Source organism: Octopus bimaculoides, chromosome 9 (assembly GCF_046866305.1).
Source record: "Octopus bimaculoides isolate indiv1 chromosome 9, ASM4686630v1, whole genome shotgun sequence".
Lineage (NCBI taxonomy): Eukaryota > Metazoa > Mollusca > Cephalopoda > Octopoda > Octopodidae > Octopus > Octopus bimaculoides.
This window is the reverse complement of record NC_142936.1, coordinates 33765644-33790553: the sequence shown is the minus strand read 5'-3', so window position 1 is coordinate 33790553 and position 24910 is coordinate 33765644. Positions and strand designations below refer to the sequence as shown.

Here is a 24910-nt window from a genome sequence, read left to right as displayed (position 1 = left end):
ATTATATATGACTTCCTTTCATCTATTTACAAGCTTTTTAATCCCATCAATGTAAAACTCTTGGTTTCAAAGCGAAGAACTCTGAAATGTCAGTTTCGACATCCTCCTGGCTTGCAAAAGTTATGTCCCCCAAATGATTCTGTAAACTACGAAACAAATGGTAGTCTGAAGGAGCAAGGTCGGGAGAATAAGGTGGATGAGGAATTTTTTCTTAACCATGTGATCTTTGTAGTGTGGGGTCGCACATTGTCCTGATGAAACATCATTCCTTTTTGATTCACTAAAGCGGGTCTTTTTTCCTTCAAAGCTTGGTTCAAATGCTCTAATTGCTGATAGTAGACTTGAGCATTGATTGTTGCATTAGGTGGTAACAATTCAAAGTGAATTACTCCTTTGCAATCCCACCAGATAGAGAGAAGAACCTTTTTCCCATGAAGTTCCTTTCTCGGTTGTGGTTGAGCCTTTTCCTTTTTCCCAAGCCACAGTTTATGATGTTTAACATTTCGATAGATGATCCATTTTTCATCACCAGACACAAGTCTATCCAAAAATGGTGAAATGAGTTTGCGAGAATGGAGAGAAGAGCAGATGTCAACTCAGGATTTGCAGTTGCTTTGAGACAATTCATGAGGCACCCATTTTCCAAGTTTAGGAACATTTCCAAGTTGTTGAAGATGACAATGAACAATTGTATGGTTTGAATTAAGCTTTATTGCCAATTCTTCAACTGATAATGCAGGATTTTCTTCAAGTAATACCTCAAGGAGCTTATCATCAAACTCAACTGGATATCCTGTTCGATCTTCATCTTCAAGGCTGAAATCTCCACTTCTGAATTTTGAAAACCATCTCCTGCAAGTTCTTTCATTCAAGCATTCTTTCCCATACACTGAGTGTATGTTTCGAGTCACTTCGGCTGCAGAGTTTCCTGTTTCCTTTTTTGTATTCATAAAGCATTATGTACCTTAAATGCTCTTTGGATACGACTATGTTAGAAAGGGTTTTAATCAAAGAAATTTTAATTCTATTATTCTGTTAAATAATATTTAATTAGTTTAAATGTACACAAATGCATAAAAATAATTTTTAATTCCATTAGACATTCTAAAATACTATTAAATTTCATTCAATTTTAAAAAAGGTAAAATCGGACAGAACTTATGGGATGACCTGATATATATATATATATATATATATATATATATATATATATATATATATATATAAAACATGTATATCTATGTGTGTGTATTTGTGTCTGTGTCTGTCCCCCCACCATCACTTGACAACCGATGTTGGTGTGTTTTTGTCCCCATAACTTAGCAGTTTGGCAAAATGGACTAATAGAATAAGTACTAGGCTTAGAAAATAAGTCCTGGGGTTGATTTCTTCAACTAAAACCCATCAAGGCAGTGCTCCACCATGGCCACAGTCAAATGACTGAACCAAGTAAAAGAATAAAAGAATATAAATCATCAGTAGTTCATATATCTGAAAAAGAAGCACTCTCTCAAACATTAGAACAGTAATATACTTTTTTTAGTGAGTTAAATGTTATGGCCGGTCATAGAGTGACCATTGGTTTCACATCTATAAAATGCTTAGCAATATAGATAACTTGTCAAACTCAAACAGCCAAAGGTGCATAACTTCTGGCAGCTATGTTGTCAATGCTTTTGGCCATATGAGTCTGACAAGTAGACTGTAATGCTATGCACTTTATAGTTGTAAAACCAATGGTCACTCTATATCTATATCTCTCTCTATATATATATGTCAACACATATGGTAAAACTTAATTAATATGCATTATTCTGACTCTTTCTAAACTTTATTTCATTGACAATACTGTTTGCATCTTAACAATCATTGAAGAAATTTTTGTGACTTAAATTGTTAGTAGTTCAAAAATCTCTTTTATTCTATATTTAAAAATTATTTTATTAATCATATTTGGCAGCACAAGAACAGTATTGTTTTCTTCTTAAATTGCATATATTTTGGCTTACTACTTTACTGCAACTCATTACAATTAAAATTAAACAAGTTAGCCCAAGGAAGTGGACTTTATCAGAAAAAGGGTAAAATGACATTTCATTAAATGATTTTTTTTCTATTGTGTAGGTTGGAAAAGAAAATAGTCTTGGTATTGCATTGAAAACAAATGTAAAGGTTAGTTGTCTGTAAAAAGAAATTTGGGGGAAAATGCCACAGAACATGCCTATGTACTTTATCCGGAAGTCTTAGCAATGGAACAGATGCTTTCAAATATTCATGAAAGGGCTGGTGCATCTACTGATGTCCCACAATGTAATCCAAGAGGCATAAATGCATCTGCTGAATGAAGCAGTGATTTGATTTCTGAAATGTATTTTATTGCAACAGACTTTTCATTGTTTAGGTACAATCCTGATGGTGATCCAATTCTATCTAATAATGTGTTATTTTATAATCTAAAATTTTTAACGTAACATAGTGGTAAATCATATTTATCTACCTGCCAAAATTCATTAGAAGGTTGACAATAAATGCATTCAACTCTTATAGAGGTATAAGTTTGTAGATTTTTTCCAATTAGTACATGAGCATATGAAAAAGAAAATATGATGGCTTAGAATTGGTCACAAAGATGTTTCTAAACATTCTAAATATCAGACTACTTATAAAACCTTCAAAAATTTAGTCAATGATGACTGAAATTGAACTGATAACTGGAACTCTATGTTACTAAATTGAACTACTGAAATAAACTAAATTCCAAAAATAATTCAACTTAAAAAATAACTTAGATCTGTGTATTTTAATAAACTGTATTAACTCCAAAATTTGTCAAGTACCAAATTGTCATACAAAGAAATATTGGTGAACCACTTTAAACAATAGTTTCCAAGAATAGTTTAATATTACCCAACATATCAATTGTCTCAAACTATTACAGCAAGATATATATACTTCATCCTGCAATCTCTCCAAGACATTTCAATAAATAAATATCCTCCATAGCTTAAAAACAATGAAAATAATAGATTTTGTCTAATAAGCAGTGTTTGTGTTGCTACTTTGCAAATAGTAAAAAAAAAATCCACCTTACATTATTATAAGCCAATCATCTTCTGTTATTAACTGTATTCAGCCTGTGAGCTGTGGCCATTATAAAATATAACTCATACAGAGAGAAAAACACACAGTATTGTGACAGATAATTAGTGAACCATCAGCTAATGGTAATCCATTGCCAAAGAATCTTGTAAAACTTTGTGACATTTGCTCATTTACCACTCTTTAACCAATACAGGTCTGTAAGTAAAAATCCTGAGGAAGCTGCTACTGTGTTCACTGACTTCTTTTACTCTTCATTTTACAAGAAATTTCTTTCCACCTTGTAATGTTAGGTACCAAAATAATTCATCCCAAAAGTATTGGCTCTTCCACTTTTCTTGCTTTGAATTTTGCCCAAGATATGAAAACATACAACTCTGTAGCACAACCTTAAAGAAAATTAACTCTCCTTTCCTTCTAATATCAACATTACTAATATAATAGAAACAAGTGTATTGTAAATTTTAAAAAAAGGCATTGGAGGAGCATATAAATTGTGCATATAAATTATATAATGTGTGCAAAAAAGTTTTTTTGCAAACTATAGTATGACTTACAATACGTGCTTACCCATGTTTTTTAATTGAACTGAATAAATTTTTTTTTTTAAGTATCACCATTATAGGTACTTATACTCTGATGAAATTAAGAAATCAACTTGTAAATAAATGAAACCCTCGAATCAGTGTACACACACACACATGCGCATGCACATACACACACACAATCGCATATCTATGTATGTATTTATGTATGTACATACACGCATGTACATGCATAGGTATACCATGATCTATACACACACAGACGAGGGTTGATTCATATGAAAAAGAAAGTGAACAAAATAACATGACCACTTACTTATTGGGAAATTTTCAAGTTCAATTTTTCAAAATTTGTTTTTTTTAAGTATCACCATTACAGGTATTTATACTCCAGTGAAATTAAGAAATCAAGTCATAAATAAATGAAACCCTCGAATCCATCATTGTACACACACACACAGAGTTGCATATCTGTGTATGTATTTATGTTAGTATATATGTACACACACATGTCTACACACATAGGTACACCATGATCTATACACATGCAGATGAGGGTCGATTCATAAGAAAAAGAAAGTGAACAAAATAATAAGACCACTTTCTTATCGGAAAATCTGTAAGTTCGATTCTTTTCTTCAATTTATTTTTTTCTTAAAGATAATCAAACCAAATGTTCTTCATCATTTCGAGCCACTCACCCAATGTGTATTTCTGCCAAATGTGGTGAAAATCTGTTCAGCTGTTTTCCAGTAATTTTGCAAACACACAGACAAATAAACAAAGACGAGTGATTACAATAACCTGTTTCTGCTTACGCGTGCAGTGTAATAATCCTTTCCTTATAACCTTAAATAACTTTATTCGTATTAAGTACAATATCTACCGGAGATATTTTCTTTTACAAAACATATTTTTGATCCTTCAGAATTTCATTAAAAATGTTCTTACCTTTGACATTAGAAGTTTCCAAAGTAGCACAAGAAACATCTGGCAAAACATGGTTTTCTATGGACAAACTGTTGGATAATGAAAACTTCTTTCTGGGTCACAATGGAATGTTATGCATTGACCATCTTTCCAATTATCATTTTAAGAACAGACATCTATATCAACTCAGATATCTCAATGATGCTTCTTCTTTCTATTAATGATCTACTTACTGCCACTTCCAATTATACACCCTGACAACTTTCTTCCATACAATGGAACCACATCACAAGAAAAGAATGCTTTACAGCAGTATTCCCCAACAATCTATCACACACCTAACAAATGACAGTACCTGAACTCAGAATATAAAAGTCTGTAACTAAATACTATATTTACATTATTTACATTATTTACATTTGACGGATATTTGTCCTCATCTTGTTTGTTGTTAACACAACATTTCGGCTGATATACCCTCCAGCCTTCATCAGGTGTCTTGGGGAAATTTCGAACCTGGGTTCTCATTCCTAACGATGTTACTATTATTATTATTACTATTATTAATCAGGTCGCTGCCGTGAATCGAACTCAGAACCTTGGGGTTAGTAGCCTGCGCTCTTAGGAACAGAACAATCAGCTGGCATTCCTGGATGTATTAATAACACGCACCGAGTATGGATTCAGGACATCCGTATATCGCAAGCCAACCTTCACTGGACGATACCTTACCTTCAATTCCCACCATCCATACAGTGTAAAAGAGAGGAATTGCTCAGTGCCTAAAACACAGAGCAAAGAATATAAGTAGCGATCGTGATACCCACCACGAGGAAATGATCAAGCTCAGTAACAATCTATTAAGAAACAACTACCCCAAGAACATACTATCTACTCCAATTATGAAGAAAAGAGAGGATGAAACCAATAAACTGTCTACAGTCTGTCTACCCTATGTGAAAGGCCTCTCCGAAAAGATACAAAAGATATGCGGCCCATATGACATCAGGGCAGTATTCAAGAGCAATACAACACTTCGCAAATATCTCCTTCGGGTAAAACCACCAACAGAAGAGAATATGACCAAAAACTGCGTGTACTCCATCCCATGCAGCTGTGGTAGGTTATACAAAGGCGAAACATGTCGCCCCCTCAAAATAAGGGTAGAAGAACATCGCAAAGCTGTGACACGAGGAGATATTGATAAATCGGGTATAGCTGATCATGTATGGAAAAATGAAAACCACCTCCCCCTGTGGGATGAAGTTAAAATAATAGACAGGGAGCAACACTGGAAAATACGAAAACTAAAAGAAGCAGCACATATGCTAGGACACAACAACCTCCTAAGCAGACCGAGTGCAGATATGAATAGTATATGGGAACCGGTATTGAGGAAGGATAGAAAAATAATAGATTTATAAGCCTTAAAATTCACCCAATAATTGCCCACGGGCATATGGCGTAGTGGTTAAGAGCGCGGGCTACTAACCCCAAGGTTCCGAGTTCGATTCACGGCAGCGACCTGATTAATAATAGTAATAATAATAATAGTAACATCGTTAGGAATGAGAACCCAGGTTCGAAATTTCCCCAAGACACCTGACGAAGGCTGGAGGGTATATCAGCCGAAACGTTGTGTTAACAACAAACAAGATGAGGACAAATATCCGTTAAATGTAAATAATGTAAATAATTCCTCATCTCTTAAATATAGAACTGTAAATACTATATGTTATTTTATCCAATGTCCAACTGATTCTAATACTATCTATGTTGATATAATTACAGAGTAATGAATACCAGAATTAGTAGAGCACTCAACAACATGCTTAGCAGTATTTAGTTACATCTATTTATATCTTAAATTCAAGTGCCACCAGGATCAGGTTTCTTTTACATTGTATAAAAAATACTCAGAGATACTGAATTTTGTCTTTATAATCTTATAATCTTATCCCCAGGTATAAGTGTAATATCAATAGCATTAATGTTTGGGATAAATAAATGCTGGCTTCGTTTGTGGTGTTATAAATTATCTATGTTTTTATGTCACTGAAATGTGATGTTCAATGTTTATAGGTAAAGAAATAATTTCATAAATATTACAAAAACAAAAAAAAATTTTAAAAACTTACCATAGTATTTGCTGCCTTTATCACACTTGATGATACAAACAAGGATGAGAACTAGAAGAAGCACAAAAATAGCAATCATCATCACCAAGAACCAAGTAGTTTGAAGAAAATCCAAATCCAGTTCACCTTTGAAATAGATACAAACAAATAAAATAGTCTTTAGCAACTAAAATCTCTTTTGCTTTTATAATAGAATTAATGATTCAGTGTTCTTGAAAGTTTTTACATGAAACATGCAAAATAATCCATCAGTTACAGGATATTATTTAATTCTCTAAATTACAAGGCTTCTAAAGATCTGAATGTGAATATAATTTCTAAAGTCGAACAGATTCTGCAAAAAGACATTAAGAAGACAAAGACATCAATGTTTCAGGTATCTTGACTTATCTAATTTATGAGGCTGGGCTGAAAAGCTCATAGGCTGACTATGAAGGAGTCATGATACAGCTGTAAAATCTTGCATGCATTATTTTCAACTCCTCTAATTAATAACTGCATTCTTTCTTTCTTTCTAGGTAAACTGATATCTGACCATTCAAAGAAAACTTCAAAAGTAACTAGTAGTAACTTCTCTTCAATAGTCAACAAAATTTGACATCGTGGTGTTATCAAATACCTGCAGGAAAAGGATTTAGCCCCCAAGGGCATTCATGCTGACATTAGAGGATGACACTTCAGCTTTAACAACTGCAAAAGTGGGCAGTTGAATTTAAGAGGGGAAGAGAGAATATGCTGGGTTAAAGATAACCCAACATATGGATGTCCTGCAACTATCACCACAAATGAAAACATTGATCGTGGTCATCACATAGTGATAGATGACAGGTGATTGAATATAAATCAAATAACCAATGCTACTAACATATCCCATGAGAGTTGAGAATATTCTGCATATTTGTATGTAAAAAGCACCAGTCGAATTTTGTCGATGCCAGTACCACCTGACTGGCTGCCATGCAGGTGGCACATAAAATGTACCATTCAAGCGTGGTCATTGCCAGTGTTGCCTGACTGACTCCTGTGCCAGTGGCATGTAAAAAGCAACATTCAAGCGTAGCCGATGCCAGTACCACCTGACTGGCCCTCATGCTGGTGGCTTATTAAAAAGCACCCACTACACTCTGAGAGTGGTTGGCATTAGGAAGGGCATCCAGCTGTAGAAACATTGCCAGATCAGATTGGAGCCTGGTGCAGCCTTCTGGCTTGCCAGCCCTCAGTCAAACCATCCAACCCATGCCAGCTTGGAAAGCAGACGTTAAATGACGATGATGATGATAATGATATATATTGGTAATTAGTAATGGATTTCTCCAAATGTTTACCAGTGTGTTCACTGTTAGTTATTCAACGGTTAGTATATAAATCCAATAATAATTCTCATAAGATAGGGATCTAGAGATACATTCCACTGAATAATTCTAAATATATTACCTTAACCATACAGGTTTCCTGGAGTATTTAATAATAATAATAATAATAATAATAATAATAATAATAATAATAATAATAATAATAATAATAATAATAATAAGGATTATTACAAAGTAGCATTAGCATTACCTTTAATTCCTTTATGTATATACAGCTTCAAACAGACTTACACATGTTTCTATTACATTGATTTGTTACTGTTGCAATCACAAGCTATAATGCTTGTACAGTTTCTTCAGGATCTTTACTTTAATATCCTTTGATTTAACTGTTTAAAGTTTTTTGTTGATTTTCTTTGTGTTCTATGATGTGGAGTTAATTTAGATGCTAACTATCTTCAATTCAAGTTTTGATTGGATAAGTGCTTTTTTATTCCTTATAGCCAGTTATTTCAAAACATTTCATTGTTAATAACTCATTTATATTGAGTAAAGGTAAATTTTCTAAAATGCAAGCATCTTAAAGCTTGTTCCTGTCTAGAATGTATTATATTACACTTATGGTTTTGCAGTACTAATTAATTTCCCGTTGATAGTATTGTCTTTGTTTTTGTCTTTAATAGACTTTGTTTCTGTCTTTAATAGACCAGATTAATTTACTAAGACTTGTTTGGAATATTCTTTACTTTTATCTCTAAATTAATTTAAATGATTAGCTAGTTTCTTTTTGAAAATTAGTGCAGTCACACTGATGTAAAAGTATTCATTTCTCTCAGATGTAACTTTACAACTATATATTACATTTTTAGTTTTACATTTATTATTCACATAGCAGGAATCACATTTAGAACAATGGCAAATATAATTTTTTATATTTCTCTCAGATTTAATATTAATTCATTTCTACCAAGTTTTTGTTATTATTTACTCTATCATATAATGTTATATTTGTGCTACTTCCATCTGAATTTTTATTCGATTCAAAATCATTAATTGTATTAAAGTGGGTTTTTTCCATTTCAGTGACTTTTAAATTCTTAGCGTCTTCTTCTATTTGAGTTATTTTATTCCATTTGACATTATTATTCTGAATATTTACTTTGCTACTCTGATTATAATAGCTTTTTTGAAATTTAAATATTACTCTTACGTTATGTGTTGCTATTATTTGTGCAATGTTTCTACTATTAGAATAAGCCATACGGGTTTTCTGTTTATAGGAAAATATTTTTCTATTGTTGTATTGAACAATTTAGAAAAATTATAATTTACATGCTTACCAAATAGAATAATTAATCACAAAGTATTTTTTGAGTTATAATTATTATCATAATCTTGATGTTTATACCAGTTTTTTGAAGGATTAAATATTCTTCCATTTTGGTCTATATTTAGGTTAGCGTTTATTTTATCTTTTAATTTTTTAGTTGTTTTTATATTCAAAGTATTTATGTTTTTATTTGAGATTATCTTATCTTTATTTCTTTTAAAAATATGAGAATTTTAAACACAGTTATCAACTTTCTAATAACCCTTCCTTTTGTTTGAATTTTTAAATGGTTTAAAAGTCATGGAAAGGGAAACAACCCAATTTAATATAACTAATAATATAGAATTGAATAAAAATTCAGTTAGAAATAGAACAAATATAACATTATATGATTAAGTAAATAGTAATAAAGAACTTGGTAGAAATGAATTTGATTTTACCATTAATGATCAAATTAAATCTGAGAGAAATATATGAAATTATCTTTGCAATTGTTCTAAATGGGACTTCTGTTGTGTGAATAGTAAATGTAAAACTAAAAATGTAATATATAGATGTAAAGTTAAAGAGACTTGCACTTATATTCATTTAGAGATAAAAATAAAAAATTCCAAACAAGTCTTAGTAAATTAATCTGGTCCATTAAAGACAGAAACAAAGACTATACTATCAATTGAAAATTATGTGACCTATGTATAGAAGAATTTTACCAAATTTTTACATCTAAGTGTAATATAATAAATTCTAGACAGGAACAAGCTTTAAGATGCTTGCATTTTAGAAAATTTACCTTTGCTCAATATAATGAGTTATTAACAATGAAATGTTATGAAATAACTGTCTATAAGGAATAAAAAAGTGATTATCCAATCAAAACTTGAATTGAAGATAGTTAGCATCTAAATTAATGTACAAATCCACATCATAGAACACAAAGATAATCAACAAAAAACTTTACACAGTTAAATCAAAGAATATTAGAATGCAGACAGTGAAAAAACTGCACCGGTATTATAGTTTGCAATTGCAACAGTTACTAATCAATGTAATAGAAACATGTGTAGTTCTATTTGAAGCTGTGTGTATATATATATATATATATATATATATATATATATATATATATATATATATATATATATATAAAACAGTTAAAGGCAATGCTAATGCTACTTTGTAATAATCCTTATTATTATTATTATTATTATTATTATTATTATTATTATAAATATATATATAAATAAATAAATAAATATATATATATATATATATATATATATATATATATATATATATAAATATATATATATATATATACATATTCCAGTTTTCAGAGTTGGCACTGTAAATGTAAGCACATTGAAAGGTAGGTCTAGCGAGATTGTAGAGATGCTTGAATGGAGACGTGCTGATGTATGTTGCATACAAAAGGTAAGGTAGAGAGGACCTTAAGCCAGAGTCCTCACAGGCAAAGCACATAGGTATAAAATCTTCTGGGAAGGTAATAGTAATGGAATAGGGGATGTGGGCATACTTCATGCAGAGAAATAGGTGGATAAGACCATAGAGGTAGTGAGGGTGTGTGATAGAGTAGACTTGCAGAATGGTATAGCTACAATTATTTCTGCCTATGCCCCAGAAGCAGGCTTACCAAAGGAACAGAAGGATCACTTTTCTGATATTCTTCTGCAGGTGACCTCAAAGACGAGGGACAATGATCTCATCTTTGTGGCTGGAGATTTTAATGGGCATGTTGGATAGCAACCTGTATCTTCCATGGTGTACATGGGGGCCACAGAGTTGGTACCAGAAATGAAGAGGGAACTAGGCTCCTGGAGTTTTGCGATGCAAATAACCTATTGATCTGCAATACCAACTTCAGGAAGCCAGCTAGCCACCTGATAGCCAATCAATCAGGTGACTCTGCTAGCCAGATTGATTTAATTCTCCCCAGACAGTGAAATGCATGGTTACTCTTAAATACAAAGACCCTCTCTGGTGAAAAATGTACCCCCCAGCATAGACTAGTTATTAGTGACTTCAGACTCGAGGCCAGAGGAATGCCAAAAAGCAGGCCAATCTGGAAAAGGACTTGGAAGCTTAAGAACCCTTCACATGGTCAGAGGTTTAGAGATATCCTTACCAAGAAATTTGATGATAGGGAGGAGGAGCTACAGTCCTGTGACATAGAAGGTAGCTGAGAATTCCTGTGAGACAATTTGCTGAGTGCCACAGACCAAATCTGTGGTTGGTGCAAACTCCCTTCCAGACCTAGGGTAACATGGTGGTGGAACAATACTGTAGACAGGGCCATTTGAGCAAAGAAATAGGCTTAGAAAGCCTGGAAAAGTGGGGATTTCAAGAGAATGTATCGGATAGCCAAAAGGGAAGCTAGGAGACAGGTATACATAACCAACGGAGTAGCAGAAAAGAAGTTTGCCAATGTTCAGGAACAATGTGAGGACCAAAAAACTGAAGTATTTTGGATTGCAAGGCAGTGTGTAAGAGAAAACCATGATGTCATAGGATAGAAATGTATCTGTATGGATGATGGTGCCCTTGTATTTAATGATTCTTCAAAGAAAGAGGCTTGGAGATGCCATTATGAAAGACTGCTGAATGTGGAGAATGAATGGGAGGAGGAGACTCTCAAAGGTTGACCCAATTCAGGGACTAGCTACCCGAATCAACAGTACCCTGGTAGATAAAGCAATTAAGGTTATGAAGACAGTGAAAGCACCTGGCCCATCAGGAATCATTACTCAGATGCTTGAAATATCAGGTGGTGTGGGTTATAGTTTTATCACCTGCATCGTAAATCAGGTAGTTCATGAAGGAGTCATACCTAATGACTGGTGTAGCAGTACCATAGTCAACTGCTACAAGGATAAAGGTGATGCTTTAAATAGAAATAACTACAGGGGTATCAAATTATTGGATCAGGTGATGAAAGTTACAGAGAGGGTCATAGTCTAACTAATTAAGGAGAGAGTTAGTTTAGATAGGCAGAAGCACCACTGATGCTATATTTCTGGTAAGGCAACTTCAGGAGAAATATCTAGCCAAAGATAAACCGCTGTACTTGGCTTTTGTCGATCTGGAGACAGCCTTTGACAGGGTCCTCCAATCCCTTATCTGGTGCTCAATGTGGAAACTGGGGATAGACAAGTGGTTAGTAAGAGTTGTACAAGCCCTGTATAGGGATGCTGTCAGTAAGGTGAGGATTAGCAACGAGTATAGTGAAGAATTCCGAGTAGAAGTAGGGGTTCACCAAGGACCAGTCCTCAGCCCCTCTTGTTCATTATAATCCTCCAGGCAATAACAGAGGAATCCAAGACAGGCTGCCCCTGGGAGCTTCTCTATGCTGATGACCTTGCTGTAATAGCTGAGTCACTGAGACAAAGTTTCAGGTGTAGAAGCAAGGTCTAGAATCGAAGGGCCTTAGGGTTAACTGAGTAAAGACAAGTCTTAGTAAGTAGGAAGGCTGTCGAATCACAAACCCCTTCAGGTAGATGGCCCTGCTCGATCTGTTGAAAAGGCATCGATAGAAGCTTAATACAATGTACCCAGTGTAAGCTATGGACACATAAAAGGTGCAGCAATATCAAAGAAAGTTTAACTGGGAAGATAGTTTTTGTGTGTGGTAGATGCACAGGAGCAATAAACACTGAAGATGTACAGAAAGCAAATTCCATCACATGCCAGGGGAAGAAACTAGAAATAGTTAATAGCTTCCGCTACCTAGGTGACCAAGTCTGTAGTGGGGGTGGTTGCTCTGAGACAGCTAGCATAAAAATAGCCAGGGTAAAGTTCAGGGAGCTCCTACTTCTGCTGGCAACTAAGGGCTTCTCACTCAGGATGCATGTGTGTGAACTGTCATGCTGCACAGCAGTGAAACATGGGCCATGACTGCTGAGGACATGTGTAGTCTTGAAAGAAATGAAGCTAGTATGATCTGTTAGATGTGTAATGTCAGACAGAATGTAAGTACCCTGAGAGAAAAGTTGGGCATAAGAAGCATCAAATGTGGTGTGCAAGAGAGATGACTGCGCTGGAATGGTCATGTGCTACGTATGGATGAGGACAGCTGTGTGAGGAAGTGCCACTCCCTAACTGTGGAAGGAACCTGTGGAAGAGGTAGATCCAAGAAGACATGGGACGAGGTGGTGAAGCATGACCTTCGAACATTGGGCCTCATAGAGGCTATAACAGGAGGCTGAGACCTTTGGAGATATGCTGTGATTGAGAAAACCCAACAACTAAAGTGAGATTGCAGCCATGCATGTCCAGCCCAGTTAAGAGTAACCCTGATGCATCAGGCGATATATGCTTGAGAAGACCTGTTGAGTCAATATCGTAGCTGTGACCAGTGGTTCCTGACTGGCTCCTGTGCTGGTGGCACATAAAAAGCAGCATCTGAACGTGGTTGATGCCAGGACCACCTGACTGGTCCCCGTGCCGGTGGCACGTAAAAAGCACTATCCGAACGTAGTCGATGCCAGTACAGCATGACTGGCTCCCTTGCCAGTAGCATGTAAAAAGCACCCACTACACTCTCGGAGTGGTTGGTGTTAAGAAGGGCATCCAGCTGTAGAAACATTGCCAGATCAGATTGGAGCCCAGTGCAGCTGCTGGCTCTCCAGACCTCAGTCAAACCATCCAACCCATGCCAGTATGGAAAATGGACATTAAATGATGAGGATGATGATGATATAGATATGCATATATACATATGTGTGTGTGTGTATGTGTATATATATATATATATATATATATATATATATGTATGTATATATATATGTATATATATATGTGTGTGTGTGTGTGTGTGTGTGTATTTATATATACACATACATGTGTATGTCACTCCCTGAATACATACCAAACATCCTACCTGATCAATAGATTTGTGAACTACTGTAAACATACACATCATACTAACACCATCCTGCCACACACACACAGTAGCGAAATGTACATATTATAATACTGTAATGCATTATGTAACCTGATGAGGTTTCTTCTACACTGTGGGATGCATTCGATTTCATTATATCGTTCTCCATCCACAAGGGAGCAGTGCACATGTAAGCCAAAACGATCATTGTGCTAAATAAAGTTTACAGTACATTCTGTCTTCCCTACTAACTATTTAAAATATACTAAATGTACACTGAGGAATTCCTTACATAGATCCTGTGGCTAAAGTGCAGTACCGTGGATGATGCCTGGTAGCCATATGTGTTGAACATGCTCTCAAAGCACACAACTAGGGACATATGCAAAAGAAGGTTTGGATACTACATTCCACAGCCTCCTATCTAAACTTTAATTTAAAAAATTACCTATATATCTATATATATATATATATATATATATATATATCTAAACACACACACACACACACACACACACACACGTATGTATGGTGGTTGTCTACTCCTCATGCAGAATCTGATCACCTCCTGTACCTTCACCTTAGAACCATCATGGCGTCTGATGTGACTTTTTGAACCAGGCAATGTTTTGAAAAGATACCCACATAGATTGCATATCTGATTTGGACCACCAAGAGCTGCAGTTAAGTTCTGATCTTTGTGTATCTTAAAATGTCTTTTGAGGCCTCTATTAGATTTTCACACCTTATGGCATACATGGTATTGAAAGGTGTGCACAGACATATATATATATCTGTGGCCATTGGAGTCTGATGAGTCATCCATAAAGTTAAGTGTTTTATGGATGTGAAACCATTGGCCACTCTATGACCAGCCATATAACTAACTTCCTGTATATAAATTGCTGCTCGAATTTTTAGAGTATACTTCTTTTTTGGATATATGATCTACTGACGACTACACATACACACACACACACACACACACACACACACATATATGTTTGTATATATATATTCTGTAAATAATAACAATAATTATAAGCTTAAAGCTTATAAGTGATCCCCATGTATTGGCTAAATATGCCCTAATCTTCTCCATCTAACACAGAAGGGCATTCATGACATTTTTTTGGAGTCACATGTATGGATAAATTCTTGGCCGAGGATTAGCATTACGCTTTGAAACTTAAAGTACCAAGGAATTTGGACCAAACTGTTTTGATCCATATACATATATATATATATATATATATATATATATATATATATATATATATATATATATATATATCTATATATATATATATATATATATATATATATATGGGAGAATATACAAATAATAACAACAGACGAGGACAGGTGGTGTAAATAACAAAAGTATATATTAGTATGACGCTCGGGAATACGGAAAGTCTTTGACGTTTCGAGCTACGCTCTTCAACAGAAAGAATACGGAGACAAGGAGAAAAACAGTTTCATTTACTGGTGGATCATGGCATAAAACCTGAAGAAAAACGTAATTAACATTGTGTCTTCAAACTTATAGAAATAAACATCACCAAAAGATTCCTTGTGATTTCAGAAAGCTGAAAACAGTTGCCAATTCTATTTTTATGTTGTTGCTTCTTTGGGGCCTGTGTGAAAAGAGGCTGGGAAGTCAGCTGCTAAACTCATTTGGTGTTGTGCAAAGGAGGTCAAGAAGCAAATCTGTTCAAGTTTTGATCATACTAATGCCCTTTCTCCATCCATTGGCCAAATAAAACCTGTGATAATGGTGAAACCTCTAAGAACTCAATTACCCAAATGCAGTTGCTCCAAGAGTAACAATTTCACCAATACTCATTGTTATAAGGTTATAATGGAGAGAAGTGTGGTATCTAGAATTATGAAATTATATAATAACTTGAAAAAAAAAGGGAGAGGTATGCCCAAAATATAAGATTGTACCTGCTCTTGAAGATAATTAAGAGAAGTAGGATTTAAGCTCTTCCACGCCTAAGATTATCTAATAATCACTGAATATTAAGTAAGTGATTGTAGATTGGCTAGAGTGAAAGGTAGTGGAAGAAATTTTGACGAACCATGGTCCCCTTTAAAATTTTTCTCTTTGTATGACGAACAAGACATAATGGCATGTACGATGTGTTGCTGCTCAACAGTGAAAGATTAATTTTAAATGTAGAAGATCTGCAATGACTTGAGAATATCTTAAGCTTATTTTCTCAATCTGTTTTGACATTTACTGTGTATTGATATGTTTGCAAAGAAGTACTGTAAGCTGGAGGTGGAAGTACATGTAGTAGATGAAGAGTAAGACAGTAGTTAAATAAAATCTTAGATATTTAGTATAATGGATGCAATGATATGGCATAGAAAATAGTTATTAATATAACAATGATGATATTGACATTAGTAATTATTATGATAAACTGGAGAAATTATTTGCATGGCAACATAATATAGAGATTTTTGAACTTTTAACCACTATACCTCTTAGTGATTTTAATTACAAACACATATAAATTGAGCAGAATCACCATTCAAAAACTGAAAATGTATTACATTTGAAAAACACATCACACTGTGCTCTTTCTGTAACTTTGCTGGGAAACTGTACTCCACAAATTCAGAATCTATTATATAATTCGAATGAACAGGTATTTTACTTGGTACCTGTTTATAGTATTCTATCAAACAAAATAAGGAAAATTATGGAGAAAGTAATTCAAAGATCCATGTAATTTTAATAATAATACTTACCTGATGTAATAGGAAGAATTAATGTTTTCCAGTCACTCGGAAATTCCAGTCCATTCTGTACCATAACAACTCGGAATTCATACCAAAGGCCAGATGTTAAATTTGATAAAACCTGCCATTGTTGCATGGTAAACTCCAAAGAATTTTCTGTGAAATTGTCACCTAAAATTCATATAATAATTCAGCTAAAAGTTACTTTCAAAACTTAAAATGAAAAATAAAACCTAGGGTGTTTGTGAATGCACAATGTTATACATAAAAAGTTCTGTATTTTTGGAGATTTTTAAACAACCTGACCACACTGATTACTAAAATTGCATATTACAAATGTGTAAGACTATGATTAGTTAGAAATAAAGACAAGTGGGAAAATTTAGGGTAAGAATAATGAAAAGATCACAAATACAAGTAATCTCAGTAGAAAAATGCAAATTGTAATTGCTGCAACATTAATAAATTGTCCAAGACTGCTGATAAAGTAATTGGTAGATAATTTGAATTTTTGTATACATCTTTAAAATAAGATCAACAGGTGAAAACAATCCTAGAAATAATTATTCCAAACATCACCAACTCATATTCTCCCCAGACAGTTTTAACGCCATCCATCACTACCTGTTCATGAATAAAATACTAAATAATTTCAAATTTAACACAAAAATGATAGTTATAAAGTAGCTTATAAAGTTAAAAGAGTGAGTGATAAGACATTATTTGTAGAATAATTTAAAACCAAAGAGATAATAAAATTCATGATTTTATTCATACTTCATTAAAATGATGGACTCTCCATTGAAGAGGATATATGAGTATTCAGCTTTTGCCAAGCAACCTGCACAAATGATTTGTTTATAGTGATCAAATGTTTGTGTTGCATATTAGCTCAGATCGATGTTTTCTGAATAGTCTGAACAGAAGCACGGTGTACTATGCATCAGGTGTCAAAGTGATTGCAGAGCAACATGAGTGTTTTGCTCAAGAACACAATGCACCACCCAGTCTAGGTATCGAAACCATGATCTTGTGATTGTGAGCACAACACTCTAACCACTAAGCCATGTTATTAATTTTAATTTTTAATATTTATTGCCTAAAAATATGAAACCAATAAACCACAGACTAATTTAATACTTCAGTATTAAAAAGCAATTTGTACTTTCAGCTGAAATCTTCATTATATTAACAACCACAGGTATATAATAATGATAGAAGCTTGCCTCCCAACTATGTGGTCTTGTGCAACAATTTGTGCATCTATTATAGCCCCAGGCTGACCAGAAATAACTGACATTCTTTCTGTAAGTGATTGTAACAGGGATTGTCAACAAAAAATTGCCTGCACTGACACTGAACATCGTGATTCATAAAATGGGATGATTCAGTGCAGCCATATGGAATAAGAATTTTGGTGCTGAACCTGTTTTGTTGACGATCTTTTTGGTGTTGGACAATTTGGTACAGAAAGTACACACCCACACATGAAGAGAGAAGGAGAGAGGGAATAAAATGTTACCCCTAGAGAGAGTGGGGGGGGGGATAAAAACAATAAGATTAAATGTAAAATAATACTGAAATTGTTAAAATTGAGTTATTCATAGCTTGATTTGCGTCAGTATTTTTTTCCTGGTAGAAGTTAGTTATTTAGCTGAATAAAATATTTTTTCAGCACCAAAATATCCCTGCACTGAAACATTTTTACTAAATGGATTTTACATCAAATTAGCAGTGTGGTACCATATCAACAGCACCAAAACATTCTCCAACCTTGTGATTCATTTCTCTTGGTATCAACTCTTTCCATACCCATCAAGATATTTCAACCACCAATTAGTAGCTAATACATTCAAAGAGATATATGTTCATATAATTCCTGATGAACACAAAATGCTTTAACCCTTTAGATACTAACCTGCTTGAAACTACTTTTGGTTCTAATATACAAACTCCTCATTTTAAAATGATCTTAATATTTGTTATCATCTTCAAAACTAATTGAAACAAATACTGTGTATTCCATTAGAAATATGGTAACAAATGTGTTAAACTCATCAGTCAAACCACTTGAAACAACATGTAAATATAGGAAGCCAAAAACTGTGTTGTATAGGATGCAATATGAGAAAGTAATTAGAAAAGTCTGAAAGTGAGAATAGCAATCAGAGACTCAAGTAGGAGATTTACTGGAAGCTTTTAGTTAATTAGAGGTAGGGTTAATATACTAAAAAAGATTTGTTCAACATATTTAAAAATGTAATTAAAGTAATTAAATTAATGAGAAATAATCTTTACATTTTAACAAAGTGAAATATCCAGATATGATAAGTACAAATGAAGCAGAATAAAAATATGAGAACGTCATAAATCTTAATCCCACTTCTATTTAATGACAATTCAGTATAATAATACTCTCTCACTTTAAAAGTTAAAAATCAACAGAGGCTTTCTCCGTGAATGCAATGTCTGCATGCATACAAAATGTTACAAAAGGAGAGTCAAGAGGCTTAGAAGGTCTTTTTCTATTTAAAGTAAGAATTTAATGACATTTACTAACCCATTTTCCTATATTCAAGAAAGTAAAAGTTTTCATATTCAGAAGTTCCATTGCCGGTCATCCAAGTTATATTTACAGAATCTTCATCAATTGGTAAGACTGACCAATCAGTAATACTAGGATCTGAAAAAGAAAATATAAAAATATAAAAATTTAAAAAATTTTCTTAAAAACATTTTAAAGTAAACCAGGGGTCATGCAATTGTTGTCCAATTTGAAGATACCGCAAGTTGATAATTGTTAAAAAAACAGATTGAGAAAAGGATTCCAAAAGGTTGGTGTTTTGGGATAAAGGAATGATTGTAGTGGTTAGTGGGGAAAGAAAACACAGAATGGATGGTAAGAGGGGGTAAATTGGGTATATCATATGGCATTAGGCAAACATGGTATCCAACTAACTAACTTTGTAAATCAGGATCTATTGTAACAGTGTTAGAAGAAGCAAAATTGAGAGGACAGTGTATCTATGAGTAAGACATTGGTGTGTGTTAATGAGTGAGTTTTTTGAGTGAATGAATCAGTTAAATGGCTTTCTTTTGGAGCAACCCAGGATGCTTTTTTGTGCTGCAGATCCTAGATATAGAAGCAGTACTTCATCAATGGTTTCATTTGAACTTGTGAATGTGAGATCACCAAAAGTTAACGACTTTAAGGTTTTAGTAGCATGTTATCCAAAAGTAGGCAAAGTGAGGTAGAAAACTATTTCCCTGATGTATGCAGTGACTGTTTTTGCAATGGTTCAAAGAAATGAGATTTTCCAACAGGAGATTATTTCTGAGGCCTCCATTCATGGAACATGGTGCCAGTTTGGCATGTAGTGTCTAGATTAAATGTGGATAATTCCTGAATGTGGAAGGTTAAAGATGAGTAAAGTATGTATCATTTGCATGGGAGTGCTTATTGTTAAGAGTAACAGCAAGCAGATTGTTACTTTACAGAAGTAAATGTGTGGATTAGAGAGCCTCTCATCTGCAAAGCACACACACACACATAACTGCATTTCAAATTATTAATGATGTAACATCTTTTTATTTCATTTAAAAACTACATGTGGAATCCAAAGAAATTTTCACCGAACAATGGCATCAGTTGTATGCATGTGGGGTGTAAAAAACATGAAGTTCCATAAAACAACCCAGAAACTACAACCATTTACCAAATTTATGCAAACTTTCAATGTTTCAAATTATTAGCAAGGTGTAATTAAAACTCATGCAAACAAGAAACTAACAATTTAGTTGTTTGATGCACATACTGAAATGAATACATATAGTCATAAATATGGAAGAAATAAACAAATAAACAACATTCAAAAATTATTGGTGAGCTGGTTAGTAAGTTGGAAAGGCGCTGGTCCATGGAACATGCTAATTTCTGGATCTCCTCTGATGTTATACCATGTGATACATCCACTACTGGTTTCCACAGTTAATCCCTGCTCTTAAATTGACATCCATTCTCATAAACTTGTCACTTTAGAATACTCCACAAGTTCTCTATTGGGTTTAAGTCAGGTGAACAGGCAAGCCACTTCATCTTCCGAGGTCCACAGAAGCCTAATTTTTGCAGAAACTACATAGTTTTCTTTGCTGAGTGCGAGGGCACATCGTCTTTCATGAATATTATGGCTGTCTTGGAGGTGATCCTTTGCTTTTTTTTAACCAAGGCTAAAGGTGCTCCCCCAGAAAAGCTATGTAAGCATCTGCAGTTATTTTAACACTCTCCAATACTTTCCAAGGACCAACCATAATACCTCCATTAATACCTGCCCAAATCATGATGCCTCCCCATCCTTGTTAGTGTCTCAAGTATTGATGATGATCTCATTCATTTACAACCCATCCCTTGCTCAAACCATCAGGTGCATCAAGGGTAGCATGAATTTTGTCCATAAAGGAAACTTTTGAAAAGTCGATCTTTGTGTTATCTTCTGCCCATTTCAGATGATTTTGCACGTGTATTTTGTATAAAGGATGACTTTTATTTGATGTCACTGGTTTACCAACCTTTTTCAGAAGATGACATCAGGTAGTTCTGGACACAGTTGTTTCACCAATGTGCTTGTAAAGTTCTCCACGTGTAAGAACTGGGTTCTTTATAGTTTCATGCTTAATTTGTGACAGAGAATGTTGAGAAACAGCCTTCAACTGACCCTTGTCAGCTCTCTTGCATATCTTCATAGGAGCTGTAACAAAGTTTTTTTTACAGCTTAGTGATATCTTTCAATTATTTTAGATATTTCTAATGTTGATTTACCTTTTGCAAGTTTAGAAGTAATAACAGATTTCTCTGAAGCACTTAAGTCACATTTACAGCCCATAATTACATGATTATCAGACAACTCATTAATAATTTGGAATACTGAAAGTTCGTGGAAATATAACTGATGCCACCATTCTGTGGAAATTTTGTTGAATTTCAAGTAGTTTTTAAATAAAATTTTAAAATGTTATGTCATTAATAATTTGAAATGCAGTGTGTGTGTGTGTGTGTGTGTGTATCAGATACACACACATCAGACGTACATATAAATGGGTTTAAAATAAATGGGTTTAAAATATGAGCAGGATCATCGGTAAGCACTTCTGTGAATACAAACTGAGTGTATATCTGGATATGGTTTACCTTAAAGGAGAAAACTATCTATACAAGCTCAAAAACTAGTTCAAATAGACTGGTTGCAGAATATGAATACATTAAATCAAAGACAGGAATTTATGGTATTATTTTCAATTCTTCAATTATGATCATTTCTACACAACATAGAAATTACATTTCATGAATATCAATATTGGTTTCAAATTTTGACACAAAGCTAGAAAGTTTGAGGGAGGGAGTAAGTCAATTATTTTGACTGTAGTACTCAACTGGTACTTATTTTATCAACCTCAAAAGGATGAAAGGCAAAGTTGACTCCCGACAGTATTTGAACTCAGAATATAAAGTCAGAATAAATGCTGCTAAGCATTTTCTCTGGTGTTGTAATGATTCTTCCAGCTCACTTCATGAATATTGATACTGGTTTCAAATTTTGACACAAGGCCAGCAATTTTGGGGTAAGGGGTAAGTCGATCACATTGACCCCCAATGCTCAACTTTATAATAATATACTTTTTTGATGTAAACCATGTGCAACTTCAGACAAAGTCTCAAAAATTATATTATTGTATTATTTTGGAAACTTTGAAAAAATTCACATTGAAAAATATAGTATAATATTATGAATGAATTTATATTAATATTGATTTCAAATTTTGAGACACAGCCAGCATTTTCATGGGAAAAAGTAAGTCAATTAATTTGACCCCAGTGATCGATTGGTTCTTATTTTATCGACCCTGAAAGGATGTAATGCAAAGTTAACCCTGACAGCATTTATATTAATATTCATGAAGGTGGCGAGCTGGCAGAATTGTTTTCACACTGAGCAAAATGCTTAGCGACATTTTTCCCAACTTTACTTTCTGAGTTCAAATGCTGCCAGGGTCAACTTTGCCTTTCGTCTTTTCAGGATCGATAAAATAAGTACCAGTTGAGCACAGGGGTTTGTGTAATTGATTTAACACCTCCCCTAAAATTGTTGGCCTTGTACCAAAATTTGAAATTAATATTTATATTCATGAGATATATTTTCCATGTTATGTAGAAATCGCCTTAATTGAAGAAATAATATGTTGCAGTTAGAATTGGCCTAAGCCATGTCTAACTCCATTTGATTGAATCTGTTGTCATTCTAAAATCAGGTTCTGCAGGATTATGATCATAAATGGCCCATATGACACACACAAGCTGTATTGATACTGGATTATTTGAACCCTTTCATAAATCAAATGATAATATTAAATACATAAATGTAGCATCCAACCATCCATCCTCAGTAATACTGGGATTAGTTAAGAATATTTCAATAAGAATATCTAGGTTTTCTGCTAATAAAGAAATTTTTGAATTACATGCACCATATTACAATACTGCTATAGTTAGGACTGGATACTGAAAGAAAATTCAACACATACAAGATACAGGTATACATAACTCTGCCAATTCCTCCAATAATAATACACATTGCACACTAACACAACTTTACAGTAAATGAACTAACTCAGATCAAATATACAGGTCAAGAAGAATTGGTCAAGGCAATAAACTACAAACCAAAACTCATAGACACACATAACACAATCATATTATTGCTCATAACACAATAAATTGGCCCAACCCTGTACAACACACCAGAACAAATAAGCCAAACAACAAATATAAGAATCATGATGTCCTCTGGTACAACCCAATCCATGGTTCACATGTTTAAACAAAGACTCCTAGGGAATTTTTGGCTGCTTTAGACAAATGTTTCCCAAAATCAAATAGATACCATGTTATTTTTAATAGATGCACAGTGAAGGTATTATGCACTAACTCTATTAATTCAGAGCTGCATATGCACTGCATTAATAATTGTAAAATGAAACAACAGTTCAATAACCCACCTACTGGAACTAAAACTTATGACAAGCAAACTACTTGTAGCTTGACAAATAGAAAAGGCCGCTAACGCATATATCAAAATACTGAGAAAGGAGATGTAAACTGCAATGAAAAATGCCTGATACGGCCACATCGTGATAGTAGGAATAATAGTAATATAGCTAACATGGTAACAACAACAGAAAATGAAGTCAGAACTGACATATATACAACTAAATATAATAAATGCTGATGCAGAGAAAAATCAAGATGCCCACTGATGAACCTCTGTATGAGTACAAATCTTGTATATAAATGTACCGTACACACAAGGGGAAGACCGTATATTTATATTGGGGCAATAACTGATTCATTCAAGAATTGTTATTGTAACCTTGTCATCAGCTTCAAGAAAATTAACAAGAGACTTTCAACATCTTGGCCGATTTTGTGTGGTGACTTGAGGAAGATAAAATTAAGTATAACATAACTTGGTCCATAGTAAGGCACACAAAACCATATTATAAAATTTCCAGAAGATGCTCTGCTCTGAGGGATCCCTGTCTATTCTGTAGGCCAATGAGAAGATCATCATCACCATCATTTAATGTCTGCTTTCCATGCTGGCATGGGTTGGACGGTTTGACTGAGGACTGGAAAGCCAGGAGGTTGCACCAGGCTCCATTCTGATTTGGCAAGGTTTCTACAGCTAGATATCCTTCCTAACACCAACAACTCCAAGAGTGTAGTGGGTGCTTTTTACATGCCACCAGCACGGAAACCAGTCAGATGGCACTGGCAGTAACTATGCTCAAATGATGCTTTTTACATGCCACCAGCATGGGAGCCAGTCAGGTGGCACTGGCATCAGCCA

General features: G+C 34.0%; 1 protein-coding gene across 3 annotated transcripts in view; it reads right to left on the bottom strand.

Moving 5' to 3' along the window:
• LOC106883346 (uncharacterized) overlaps positions 1-24910 on the bottom strand; it is a 79863-nt gene that overhangs the window by 15178 nt on the left and 39775 nt on the right. For all 3 annotated transcript variants that reach the window (XM_089357364.1, XM_052970570.2, XM_052970569.2), the window contains 3 exons: positions 19570-19692; positions 17019-17180; positions 6713-6838 (listed from right to left, as the gene is read on the bottom strand). In XM_089357364.1, coding sequence (XP_089213490.1) covers positions 6713-6838; positions 17019-17180; positions 19570-19630 — 349 coding nt within the window. In that variant the 5' untranslated portion in view covers positions 19631-19692. The remainder of the gene's footprint in view (positions 1-6712; positions 6839-17018; positions 17181-19569; positions 19693-24910) is intronic.